Source organism: Ovis aries, chromosome 3 (genome assembly GCF_016772045.2).
Source record: "Ovis aries strain OAR_USU_Benz2616 breed Rambouillet chromosome 3, ARS-UI_Ramb_v3.0, whole genome shotgun sequence".
In the NCBI taxonomy this organism is placed as follows: Eukaryota; Metazoa; Chordata; class Mammalia; order Artiodactyla; family Bovidae; genus Ovis; species Ovis aries.
The window spans coordinates 96,490,576-96,503,963 of record NC_056056.1 but is presented as its reverse complement, the minus strand read 5'-3'; the positions used below and the strand labels follow the sequence as shown (position 1 = coordinate 96,503,963).

At 44.2% G+C, this 13,388-nt stretch overlaps 1 protein-coding gene across 4 annotated transcripts in view; it reads right to left on the bottom strand.

Moving 5' to 3' along the window:
* SEMA4F (ssemaphorin 4F) overlaps positions 1–12,754 on the bottom strand; it is a 31,354-nt gene extending 18,600 nt beyond the window's left edge. For 2 of the 4 annotated variants that reach the window (XM_060413924.1, XM_004006110.5), the window contains exons 1-5: positions 12,514–12,754; positions 9,525–9,676; positions 8,836–8,895; positions 8,552–8,650; positions 3,426–3,519 (exon numbers count right to left, since the gene is read on the bottom strand). In XM_060413924.1, the coding sequence (XP_060269907.1) occupies positions 3,426–3,519; positions 8,552–8,650; positions 8,836–8,895; positions 9,525–9,676; positions 12,514–12,661 (553 nt within the window). In that variant the 5' untranslated portion in view covers positions 12,662–12,754. The remainder of the gene's footprint in view (positions 1–3,425; positions 3,520–8,551; positions 8,651–8,835; positions 8,896–9,524; positions 9,677–12,513) is intronic. The other 2 variants (XM_004006112.5, XM_042248143.1) reach the window with 2 other exon arrangements.
* Positions 12,755–13,388: the final 634 nt, after the last annotated feature.

Genomic DNA, 13,388 nt, shown 5'->3' with positions numbered 1-13,388 from the left:
CTACGATGATAAAATGCTCAGTATACAATACTAAGTGAAATATACATAATTCCAATTTATTATAAATGTACACATATTATATTTATAATACATGTACACACACAGAATAAAAGAAGATACCTCAAAATAATAATAGTGGTTCCCCGGTGATGACTGAATTACAATCAGCTTTTTAATTTCTTCTTTATACATTTCCATATTTTCCCAATTTCCCACAATGCATGTTGCAATTTTTATAATTTAAAATAAGAAACACTCCTGCCATCATAGTCTAATACTTCCATTACTAAGAGCTTTTACTTTTCTTTCAAAATACCTCTATTATCCTTAAAAAGACATTTGTATGACTCCTAACTGGGAATTTGGGTTCTAATTCTTAAATAATGTTGCTGTTGTCTTCTATCTGCGATTTAATATTTTCAAAGCAGAGAGACAGTAGGGCACAATAGATCAGCATTAAAAGCCCCAGCTAAGTATTGGCATACATCAGACCAAGAGAAAATTGCATCATAGCGCTATACAGCACTTCAGAGGGAAATACTTAATTTGTATATAGCTTTTAAGACTTTTCTTATAAAGTCATGCATAAGAAAAAAGCTTAATGCTAGATCTTACACCCAATTTTTGCTATTCATAAAATACTGTGCAATATTTAAATTAAAATGTAAATTGTCCACACTATTGACAATATGTATAAAATCGATAACTAATGAGAACATACTATATACCAGAGGGAACTCGACTTACTGCACTGTGGTGACCTGAATGGGAAAGGGAGTCCAGAAGGGAGCAGATACATGTCTATGGCTGATTCATTTCACTGTACAGTAGAAACTAGCACAACACTGTAAGTCAACTGTACTTCAATAAAAATCAATTTAAACAAAAAAACAAGTAATACAACTCCTTCCTGCTCTGCACCACACACTAGCCATCAGGCCAGGGACCCAGCGGAGTTTCGAAGGTTATATTGCCATCTCAATGCAGACACTCCAAGAAAATGCACTTGTTTATTTCGAATAAGCAGTTTTCATAGTTAAAAATTTTAATTGTCTGATATTTTATAATAAAGTTTGCAGCAACCTTAGTGAAGAAAGAAAAAACAGTATGATGAATGATGCTAAAAGTCAACTGATTAGCTGGTTGGGGAAAATCAATTTTGACTCCATTCTCATGCTATTTGAATAATGAACTTCAAATAGATTAGAGTTAAAATGTTTGGGAAAAAATTTGAGAAGAAAATTTTACCTGCTCTCTAACTGAAGAAGGGTTTAGTTTAAAATATATAATCACAAAAGAAAAGATATAGATTGGAATACTAATACCTTACCTGAAAATTGGCCCAAGAACATGAGCAGAGGACTGACCAAAGAAGAAATAAAAGTAAGTACTAAAACATGAAAAATGTTTACCTACACTAATATTCAAAGAAATACAAATCAAAGCAAGGTGCCATTTTTAGCCTCAAATCAGCAAAAAAGAAGACGTTTAATAACAAAACAATACAGTGAAATTTATGTGAGAAAAAAACTCGTTTACCGCTGATTTAGGGTGTAAACTGGTATACCCTTTCTAAAAACTCAATTAGCAACAGATAATGAGCTGTAAAATACTCACACCCTTTAATACAGCAATCCATTTACAAGAGTCTTAAAGAGACAATATAAAATAAGGACAAAAATTTATATACAAAAAGGTTCACTACAGTGTTATAGTGGTGATGGTTTAGTTGCTCAGTCGTGTCCAACTCTTCGTGACCCCATGGACTGTAGCCCACCAGGCTCTTCCGTCCATGGGATTTTCCAGGCAAGAATCCCAGAGTGGGTTACCACTTCCTTCACCAGGGGATCGTCCCAACCCAGGGATCAAACGCAGGTCTCCCACATTGCAGGCAGATTCTTTACCACCTTATCCACTAGGGAAGCCCTTGGTGTTATGGACAATAGTAAAAACTGAACTGAACTAAATCAATTTGAGAATAAGTTCACATAAATGATTTGGAATTGTTAAACCAGCATATGCTCACAGGTTGAGTAAAATAATATCATTAAAATTTTTCTTCACAAAGAATTTTTAAATTATATAGAAATGCCTATGCTATAAAGTCACGTGACAATATTCAAATTTATGTCCATGAAGCATGACATTTTAAAGTTTCATAATACACACACTCATAAAATTTCTATTAACCTGCTTATCTTAAACTATCATGAGAAAAATGGTTGTGTTTTCACTGAATTTGCAGAGTGTATGTGGAGTGGTCTAACCTAATATACAGGCTATGTGGCATACAAACTGTTTACTTTGTGGCTACCAAACAATTAGTCATTCTCCAGAAAAGCTTAGGTATAATCTGTGATAGAACCACTCAACACTTGAGCAACTGTATACATATAACTTGTTCAAAGGAAGTAACAGAAGAAATTTATTTAATAGTCATTACTGATTCTTCTCGGAGAAGGCAATGGCAACCCACTCCAGTACTCTGGCCTGGAAAACCCCATGGACAGAGGAGCCTGGTAGGCTGCAGTCCATGGGGTAGCTACAAGTCAGACACGACTGAGCGACTTTACTTTCACTTTTCACTTTCATGCATTGGAGAAGGAAATGGCAACCCACTCCAGTGTTCTTGCCTGGAGAATCCCAGGGACGGAGGAGCCTGGTGGGCTGCCGTCTATGGGGTCGCACAGAGTCGGACACGACTGAAGCGACTTAGTAGTAGTAGGAGTAGTACTGATTCTTCTGAGCAACAAAGCACTGGCCAGCAAAATATACATGCATAAGTATATATGTGTGTGGACATAAAAAGGCTAAAAGGAAATATCCTAAAATACTAGCGTGGTTTTCAGAGTAGAAATACTCTAGAACTCTGTTAATATGGTACTCACTAGGTATGAATGGCTATTTACATTTAAATCACAATTACACAGAACTTAATATTCTTCCCTTCAGTTGCACTAGTCACATTTCAAGGGCTCAACAGCCCATGTAGCCGGTGGCTACCATATTAGACAGCGAAGATACAGAACAATTCCATCATCACACAAAGTTCTTTTGAACTGTGCTGTTCTAAAAGATTTCTTATGTTCTTTATACTTTTTTGCAAACTCATTATAATATGCATTGTAGTAGATTCCTCTTCTACTGAGGAAAAAATGACTACAAGAAATAAGGGCAACAAAGGAAACGTTCACAGTCTACTGTGAAGAGCAGACACATTCTCTAGAGAAAAGCAAGGGAAATGGCAGTCTGTGGGGAAAAGCAGGACACAAGCACTCTGGGAAGAACAGGAAAAGCTAGAAAGAGATGTGGGGATAATAGACATTCCAAGGAAAGAAAAGAAAGGACACAGAAATTCAAACAGCAGGGTGGGGAAGGAGGCGATTTTAGCAAGAAGTCACAGGTGCTGGTCTCTCCCCACTCACCAGCCATCACAGCTGCTGACCGCTGAGCTGGCTCAAAAGGACATTTCCCCCGGCCACTCTCAATTCTTTCAACCTGCTGGAAACTGGACACATCCTACAGACCAGAAGGGGGCAATTGGTTTAGAGGTCATGGGGAAGTTCGCAGTGAGAATTACAAAGACGGTCAGATGAAGAAAAAACCCAATTCCCATTCATCTCTCATTCCCCCACTACCATCCCTGTACTCCCAGTCTGCTTTTCCTGATTCCACCGCCCATTCCTGTATTCCCTATCGCTGCCGTCCCTCTTTTCATCAGTTTACTCCTCTTCCCTCGGTTCCCATAGTACCTGACACCCACATGCTCTAGAAGAAAATGAGGGACTGAAAGGTAGATCGCTCTGAAATGCTGCTGAACTGCCAGCTTGACAACTGGCTGGAGGACGTGCTACAGGATAAGGAGAACCAGGGAAGACAGCAGGCCTCCCAAGGGCGGGAATCCTTAAGAAGGATAAAGGAAAGTACAGGTGGATATAGGACCATCTGAAGCCCAGGGGTCTAGAGAGAAGGGCCATCCTTCCCCTGATCCCACCCAACAAATAACAGACAGAACCAGAATCAAGGATAGACAGGAGGGAAGGGAATCTGCAAAATCAATGAAGACCTGAAGCTCGGGTCAGAACCTGAAGATTTGGTGAGGAAGTTTCTTCTTCATCCAGGGATTCCAGAGACTGACCTGGGTTGGGGGGTTTCAGGCGAGGGCAAGAGGTCTAAGAGTTGTACAGAGTCAGTCAGACAGTCCCTTAGCTGAGCATCCAGCACTAAGAGAGGCTTCAAGATAACATCGAAAAATGAAAATCAGGGGTGATTTCAACCTGGACTGGCAGGGACGTTAGATGTGGCCAGTTAGGAATCAGTTATGACATGAAGTGCCAGCACGATATGTCTAGTTCACAAACCAGGATGGACTTATGATGCTGCTGGAGCCTAATTGCTGTGACGGTAGTGGGAGTAGCAACTCAGATCTACGTCCCCTGAGCATACGTGCACCACCGGCCCGTTCTGACTACTCCATTACTTGCTGCGGTTGGTAAACAGGGTTTCATTTTATTGAGAGAGGCTTGAAGACAGTCTGTTAAAATCAGGTGTTATCTGATGTTCCCTCAAAGGGGACTGCTGCTGCTTTGTTTAGTCACTAGGTCATGTCTGACTCTTGCAACCCTACGGACTGTAATCTGCCAGACTCTTCTGTCCATGGGAATACTGGGTCGAGAATCTTCTGGAACAGAGGACCCCACAGAAGCACAACCACCTACCCTGTGTGGCACTGGGCACATCGCAGCTTGAGGAGAAAGATGACAGTTCAATGAGAGCTTACCAAGATGTTTAGGCTCTCTGAACATGGGGTTATTACGTGCGGCTCTGGCCTGTCTTATTGCCTCCTTTTCTCCATACTGCCTAGCCTTGCCCCTAATTTACTCTCCATATCCACCCCAGATTAATATTCCAAGACTATTAGTCACTGGCTTGATAAATGCTTGAGTCAGAGAAAGACAAAAAAAAAAAAAAAAAATGGCTCACCTATCGCCTCTTTATCCCAAACTACTGCTGCTGCTGCTGCTGCTGCTGCTGCTAAGTCACTTCAGTCGTGTCCGACTCTGTGTGACCCCATAGACGGCAGCCCACTAGGCTCCCCCGTCCCTGGGGTTCTCCAGGCAAGAACACTGGAGTGGGTTGCCATTTCCTTCTCCAATGCATGAAAGTAAAAAGTGAAAGTGAAGTCGTTCAGTCGTGTCTGACTCCTAGCGACCCCATGGACTGCAGCCTACCAGGCTCCTCTGTCCATGGGATTTTCCAGGCAAGAGTATTGGAGTGGGCTGCCATTGCCTTCTCCGATCCCAAACTACTGCTTCTAATCAAACCTGGATCACCTGTTATTCCTAGAAAACAATTCCTGAAGCTACACCCTTACATTTCACCAAGGACTTTAAAAGGATCAGCCTTTTCTCAGTTCTCATTCTCTTTGATCTTTTTGCACTACTGAATACTTCCGATTCACTCCCTTTCTTGAAATATTCTACTTCTTGACTCCCTTGAAATTCTGCCTCCTGGAGCCCCTCCTCCTATCGGTTGTCTGTCTCCTTTGGTTGGTTCTCTGCTTTCCAAGCCTCTAATCATGTATCCTTAGTCATTTTCACATATTTCCTTCAAGATCTCATTAATTTTTCACATTTCTGCCCAGACTTTCTGTGCGAATCATTCCCCTCTCTAAAGCCTGATGTCTTCCAAACTCTAGTCCATATTTGCACTTGACTGCTGGACTTACAAAGATGATCTATTAAAACTCAACACATCAAAAACTCATCTTCTTCCAGTTTTCCCAAATGGCATCATTATAGTATGTAGGTTTATAGCCTTTGAGTAACTGAGCCTATTAACTACATAGGTTATGATTACTGTATGTTCAAAGTGACATTTCATTAGGGTCTAAAAGGATAAGACTACTCTACCACATTATCTGAATGCTGAGACTCTTCATTACGTCATCATGTGTCAGTTGGCAGTCTTATCAGCGTCAGTTGGGATGAAGGCAAGTCTCTGAAGTTGAAAGCCAGAGCTACGTAGGCAGGCTTTCAGTAATCTGTGGGGCTGGAACCCATCCTTTGACTTTGGCCAGCAAGAATGCAAGGCATATAAAGGACCTTTCCTAAAAGATTAGGGGTGAGGGATAGAGGGGAGGTGGTCCCTGTTACCTGAAACAAATCAAATGTCACATAAGACTGAAGCCACCTCACGTCTCCTCTTAGGGTGCAGGCTGGATTAGAAGGACAGGGTAGTGGACCTGAGCCAGACAAACCCTGGGTTTGAATTTTGGCTGTGCCTTGGCCAGCATTATCTCTGACTTTTACCTAACTTTTGGGAACTTCTGTTTCATTCATGTAAACTGGAAATAAATACTATCATGATGTGCTATCACTATCATAATAAATAAATATCATGATATGGTGATAAGAATTAACCTCATCTGTGAATGTAAGTATCTAGCACCAAGCCTGAACAGAGTAGACACTCAGTTAAATTGCAATTCTTCTCAGTGATGTTGGTGCTGCTTTTTTAAGTCTAAAATTTATCTTTGTTAATCACTGGAGCTCTCTCAACAAAACAAATTAAAATATTTTCCTCCATGTCTAATGAGCTGTCACTGAAGGGCAGCACTCCGCATTTTTAGAGCTGGCAGGTCCTATGCTTCCTTTTGTAGTAACCTTCATTCTTCTGAGCAATCAACTCTGAGCAAGTTGTTATGGCTGGATCAGCTAGTCAAAGCTCTCAGATAATAGTTATACACAGTCTCCAAGTCATCCATCTGGGACATGAGAAGTTCAGCACTAAGGACAAGGCAAGAAATTGCTCACGCAGATGGGGACTGCCAGGTAGCAGGATAAGACAGGTAAAAGCAGAAGAGAGCATTCAAGGGGTCTAGAGAGCAGTCTTGGGATGCTTGAAGAGTTAGCACAGTTGCTAGTTGTGACTTATATTTTCCTATAAACAACTCTTGATTAAAGGATGATCCTTCATTTCATGAGCTTGCTGGATAGGAGGGTTCAGAAAAAGAGCTGAAAGTCATAGGAGTGCAGACCACAGGCCCCTAGCTTCACTCTTGGTTGCTGATATTCCTCAAGAAAAAAAAAAAAAAAAAAAAGGATAAGGGTCCACGTCACACCAATCCTAACAGGTGTGTCCAGAACATTTTCTGTCTAGATACTTATGTAATAACCATTAAAGCCAAAGAAGAACAGAAGGCCCTGTGCAACCAGCTTGGAGCGACGGCACCATCTGTAAACCGTGGCTCTGGTATTCACATCCATGGGCTCCCTGATCCTATATATACTGGGAAAGGACAAATATGGCAATGGCTGCGCCACTGCTACTTTGGGGAGCTTCATGAGAACCACAGGGAAACTAGACTCTCAATGTTACCTGAAGGGATACAGAGACTGTCAACATCATTCTGAACTGGGAAACCTTCCCAGGATGAGGGGACTAGCCATACCTCAACAGGGAGCCTATCACCAGCATGATGAAAATAACTCAACATAAGCCCAACTCCCTCTAGGGAGAGCTCAGAGGGACTGACTAAGGCATCAAATATACACAGTTAGAACATTCTTAAGTCAAAAATACAAGGATGACGTTTAACAAAGAGGTTTCAAGGTATATGCTGAGTAGACCCATGTGGCAAAGAGGATCAAGTCAAGATCTACTATTAATGACCGTGGTCAGGAAAGGGAACTGTTGCACTCCCTCCTATCCCTAGCAGAAAGGGATAAAAAGTGTCCAGTAATATGAAGGATGTTTGAGGCTTTTGACGCATTCCAGGGACTGATCACAAACGTGTGCTGCCAGAATAACAATACTTGACTACCAGGTAACTGATGGGAAAAGGTGAAGGGTCAAAAACATTAAAACCCTTCCTAAGATGTCACCAACCCCAGGGGCTTTTGAGGCCATGGCCAATCTACATGTTATTAGGGGTATCCATGTCCCAAGCCTGCCTGGGTTTACGGTTGGAGATGCCCAGGGCTTTAGCAGCAATGAAGAGGATTAAGAAGAAAACATCGTTGACAGAGTGCCCACCTTGAAGGCAAGATCCAGAGTATGAGGCCAACATGTACTACATTAGTGGGCAGTGACCTCAGAAGCCGTGAGAGCAAACAGTCACAGCCCACACGGAAAAAGGTTGACAGTGGAGGTGGGAGAAAATGATGAAAGTCAATTACATGCCATGGGAGGAAGACATGGGTACAGACAGCGGTGTTTGAGAAACGGACCCAGGTTACCTGGACAAAGCAGGCACGGGGCAAGGAAACCATGAATTACTGGCCTCTGAAGCTCCTCCCCTCAGCCCAGCTAGCATCCTCACTTCCTTCACTATCCCACTACGTCCCTCCTTACGCTTCGTATTCCTCACCTTCTACAGACAACCTCCCTCCCCTTCCCTTCCAAACCCTCCTTCAGTGGACAAAGGCTCTACCCTATAAGGGCATCCTTCACCCACAAGGTTTATCATGCACAAGGGCTGCCTGAACCATGACCCCTGCCACAGTGGATCACAGAAGACCCCTCCCATCCGCCCACCCCTGTCACTCACAATAACCCCGCACTTCGGATCAAAAGCGAAGGTGCCACAAGTGAGGAGGTGAGAGGCATTGGCAATGGCGAGAATCTGGACAAAATTGTGACATTCGTCCTAGGGGTCAGAGATGGTTAGAATCAGAAGCAGCAGGCACAAGGAAAGGGAGGGTTAGGACAGTTATATGCAGCTCTGGGTACGGTGTTAGAGTCCTTGCCTGGGTCCATTGGGATGGGAGCATTATGGAGGGCTGGACCAAGGCCTCAGCTGACACCCAGGACAGTGCCTGGATTTATACCTACCTCCTTCTTGCCTTTCTTCCTACAGTTCTGTCTGTGGGCCTCAGGCACCAGCCAGTCAATCTAGAAAGGAAGAGTGACTATTTCCCCCACGTTCTCACCCAAATCCCTCCCAAATCAGGGTAGGTGACACAATTCCACAACCTCCATCAACTTGGGAACTTCAGAGACAGAACCCCCTCTCCCAACCACAGAGCACTGCTTTTCATACTGGAGGTCTCCACCCATCAATGAGCAGTGAGATCTCAACCAACATTATTTTTAATGAAATAGAATACATCAGAATGTACCACATGTAGGAGAGTAAATATTGTTTCAAAAGTTTTCTTTCAGTACATACTTTGTGCACTGGGTCGAAATGTACCAGATATTTCTTACTAAGGGATGATCAAAAAAGTCTGAAAGCTATTGCCCTAGAGCAATGTGATGTTAATGATTCCTCTGCCCACTGCCACCTGAACCCTGGTCACTGTGGTCTCCTCCGCATCGTCGTGAACCTCCGTCCTAGCCTCTGCAGTCACCATGACCCCCCCAATTACCCTCAGCTGAAACAATGAAGTTGATTATCTACCCTTATTCTTTTTCACCCAGCATTCCCCCTCCTACCACAATACCCTCCCTCATATGCCATAAAACCAAGGACCCAATCACATGCTCTGGAATCTGAGGTCCTCCCCACTCTCATCTCTCACCCTTCGAGGTCTCTCCCCTGAAAAGGGCAGGGATACAGCGAAGATCGTGTCCCGGGCGCCGACATAAAGCATGTGAGAAGCAGGATCCACAAGGAGAACTGAGTAATTGTATGTCTGAGGGACGGTGAACCGGGTGAGATAGGAGTCAGCCTCTAGCAGGAACAGAGAATGAGAGTGAAATGCGATATCAGCCATCATTTCATAACAGTTAGGTCCACAGGAGCAAAGCCAAAGGGGCCAATTTTTTGCTTTCTTCCAAGAACCATTTATTTAGCAGCCTTAAGGGCTAAAACAAAGCCTTGACAGGCCAACCATCTAATTTCCTCAGGGACAGATAACTGAGGCACACAATAAAGTATGCTTTTTCTATAAAACAGTTTATTAAAACAGCATAAATATTAAGTCTATTTAATATTGGGTTGGCCAAAAAGTTCATTCAGGTTCCCATAAGCTGGTTATGAAAAACCCAAATGAACTTTTTGGCCAACCCAATATTTATTTCCATTCATAGCAACATGATACATAATTGAAAATACCCTTAGAAGGTATGAGTACTTTCCTCTCTAAATCTCCTTTTTTAAAAAAATAATTACTTAATTGTTCAGTCGCTAAGTCGACTCTGCCACTGCATGGACTGCACCACTCCAGGCCTCTCTGTCCCTCACTGTCTCCCAGAGTTCACCTAAGTTCCTGTCCACTGAATCAGTGATGCTCTCCAACGATCTCATTCTCTGCCGCCCTCTCCTCCTCCTCCTCCTCCTTCTCTTGCCTTCAATCTTTCTTACCATCAGTCTTTTCCAATGAGTCAGGTGCAAACTATTGTTACTTAACAGTAACTTCTTTTTGCTTAGAAGGGAAATGTCTCACTCTTCTTACCAACACATTAGTAGACTATTTCCTCTCTCTCCCACCACCCTTGATCCCAACCTGATTCTACCCAAAGAAGTAGACAGTAGCATGGACAAGAAGAGAATGTGCTTCGGAAACAGATTCTACCCACAGTTTCAGCCCACGCTTAAATGCGGCTCTTTCGCTTACCAGGTGTCTAATCTTGAGTATGTTACCTGCCCGCTCTGAGCATCACTTTGCTCATCTGTAAATACCACCATCCAGTGTTGTTGGGAATCAAACGAGATAACCTATGTGGAAGCATCTGACACACACTATGTATTTCACAAACTGTTCCTTCCTTCCACCCTTAAGCATGTGTTCTGTTTGGGCCAAATCTAAACACGTATCAGCATTCAAAACTCTGATCTAGGACTTCCCCGGTGGTCCAGTGGATAAGAATCCACCTACCAATGCAGGGGACCCAGGTTTGATCCCTGGTCCAGGAAGATTCCACGTGCCATGGAGCAATTAAGCCCCATGCACAACTCCTGAAGCCCACAGGCCCTAGAGTCTGTGCTCCACAACAAGAGAAGCCACCACAACGAGAAGACCATGCACCGCAACAAAGAGTAACCCTTACTCGCTGCAACTAGCGAAAGCCCACACACAGCGACAAAGACCCAGTGCAATCAAAAAATAAAGTAGATAATTAATTAATTTTAAAACCCTGATCTATTTAAAGATTATAACAAATAAGATGACTTTACCTTCTTCGCTCAGTCCCTGGCTCTGGGGCCCTGAATTAATACAGCTCTGCTCTACCTGCTTCATCTGCTCAGCTATCTTCAAGACTGGTAGAATGGCCATGCAGGCTTATTATATGTGCTGATTGGAGCCCCACCCACCCCATCCTCCCATACCCATACTCATGTCTGTGCTGTATCCTGCCTACTCTCCCATGCTTACTATTAGCCCCAGATCACCCAACCACCCTCAGATCCCCAACTCTGCCTCAGCTTGTCATATGGATTCCTGGATATGAACCCAACCTGGCAACCTCAATGCCATGCTGTGGCTATTGCTCCAACAGAAACTGAAACCCAGGCTCTGATCACAACTTTGTCTTCTGAATTCATAGCATCCCTATATGTTACTGGTCTGAAATGACACAGTAATTTAGAAAACTCTATTACCCGGTTGTGAGTTTTTCCCAACAGGTTGTACTCTTGGCTTCACTGGTTCTGTCTGTACAAGGTGCTAACGCTCAGGGCCCACTGCGAAAAACAGTAGGTTAATGGCTACACTCACGCCCAACTCAGCAAAGAGGCTTTAATGTCTTTAAATCACTCCAGTGACCACTTTTAACCTCATGGCATCCCTTGGCTACTTTCACGTCTTTTGAAAGGACATCTCCCTCCTCCTTTTTTCCCTTCTAAAGATTTTAAAAACCATTTAAACAGAATTTTAAATCAACTCATTGAATCGTTTCCCAGCACTCAATGTAGGGCATGGATAGAGGAACACTGAGGAAGTTAGGAGGGTTATGTTGGATCAGATAATGGGAGACCAGGAGTTGGTGTCAGAGATGAAAGGGCTGCAAGTGGGTTAGGGATATTAAGGCCATGAGTCGGACAAAAGGCTCGGAGGAGGTTAGAACTGAGGATAAGGGAATGAACTTGAGAAGCGGGCAGATGTAAATGCTTAGCTGGCAATCAGAAGGATGGGTGTTTGGAGTAGTGTGAAAGATCGATGGGTTTGATAGCAGGATGGTCGTCAGGCTAGCATGATGGAAACAAGTGCATGTGAGGAAGAAGGGAATAAGAGAGGAAACTTGGAAATGGACAGTCTCCGGCAACCACCATTCCCCTCCCCGGGCCTCGGTGTCTGCGTCTACACTGTGAGAGGCGGCTGCATAAATAAGGGAGAGCGGGAGCCGCCTGGGCGTGTCGTAGGAGCCCAGTCGCCCGGTCGGGTGGAGCGGCACCACGTGGGGGTCCCGCCAGCATTCGGGCGAGGCACGGGCAGCGAAGGAAGCCGTGGACCGAGCTGCGAGGGCGCGGGGTGCTGCCCGGGTGAGAGCGGCAAGTGGGTTTGGGTACCTGCAGGCGGAATCTGGGCCGGGAGCCAAGGGCTAAGGGCGAGGGCGCCCGCGCCTTACCGGAGATGGGAAGCGAGATCCTGGGGACCGAATGTGGGACGCGGCCACACACCGGGCCTCTCAGCAACGCCAGCAGCAACAGCAGAAATAAGGGCGAGGTCCGGGAGGGCCGCAGGCGCGGGAGGAGCCGCGCGACAGAGCCCGGCATTTTTGCCACCTCCTGGCCACCGGGGTGTGGCGCGCCCCGCAGCCTCGCTCAGCAGCTGAACAGCCACCAGCCTGGGCCCACTCAGTTCCCCTTGGTTGGTTGGGCCTGCGGCTGCCGGTAACAAAGCAACCTGGCTCCACCCCTTCAAGAAGAGACCAATGATTGGGCTAATTTTCTCCTCCCCCAAAGGGGTTGCGTGGAAGAGGCTGGACTAAGAGAAAAAATCCAACCCAGACAGAGGGAGAGCTACACCCAGGGTTAGGTGGGAGGTCTACCTCCGAATTGGGCTGGACTTGTCATCCCAGGACCCCCAGTGACAGATTGCAAAGGCTCTGCAACCTAGAAGAAATAGACAAATTCCTAGAAATGTACAATCTTCTAAGAGTAAACAGGAAGAAATAGAAAACATGAACAGATCAATTATGTAATGAAACTGAATCAGTGATAAAACAACTCCTACAAAACAAAAGTCTAGGACCAAATGGCTTCCTTCTACCAAACATTTAGAGAAGCGTTAACAGAAGTCTAGGACCAGATAGCTTCACAGGAGAGTCTACCAAACATTTAGAGAAGAGTTAACACCTATGCTTTTCAAACTAGTTCAAAAAAATTTCAGAGGAAGAAACGCTTTCAAACTCATTCTACAAATCAGGCATCACCCTGATACCAAAACCAGACAAAGATATCACAAAAAAATGAGAAAATTATAGGCCAATATTACTGATGA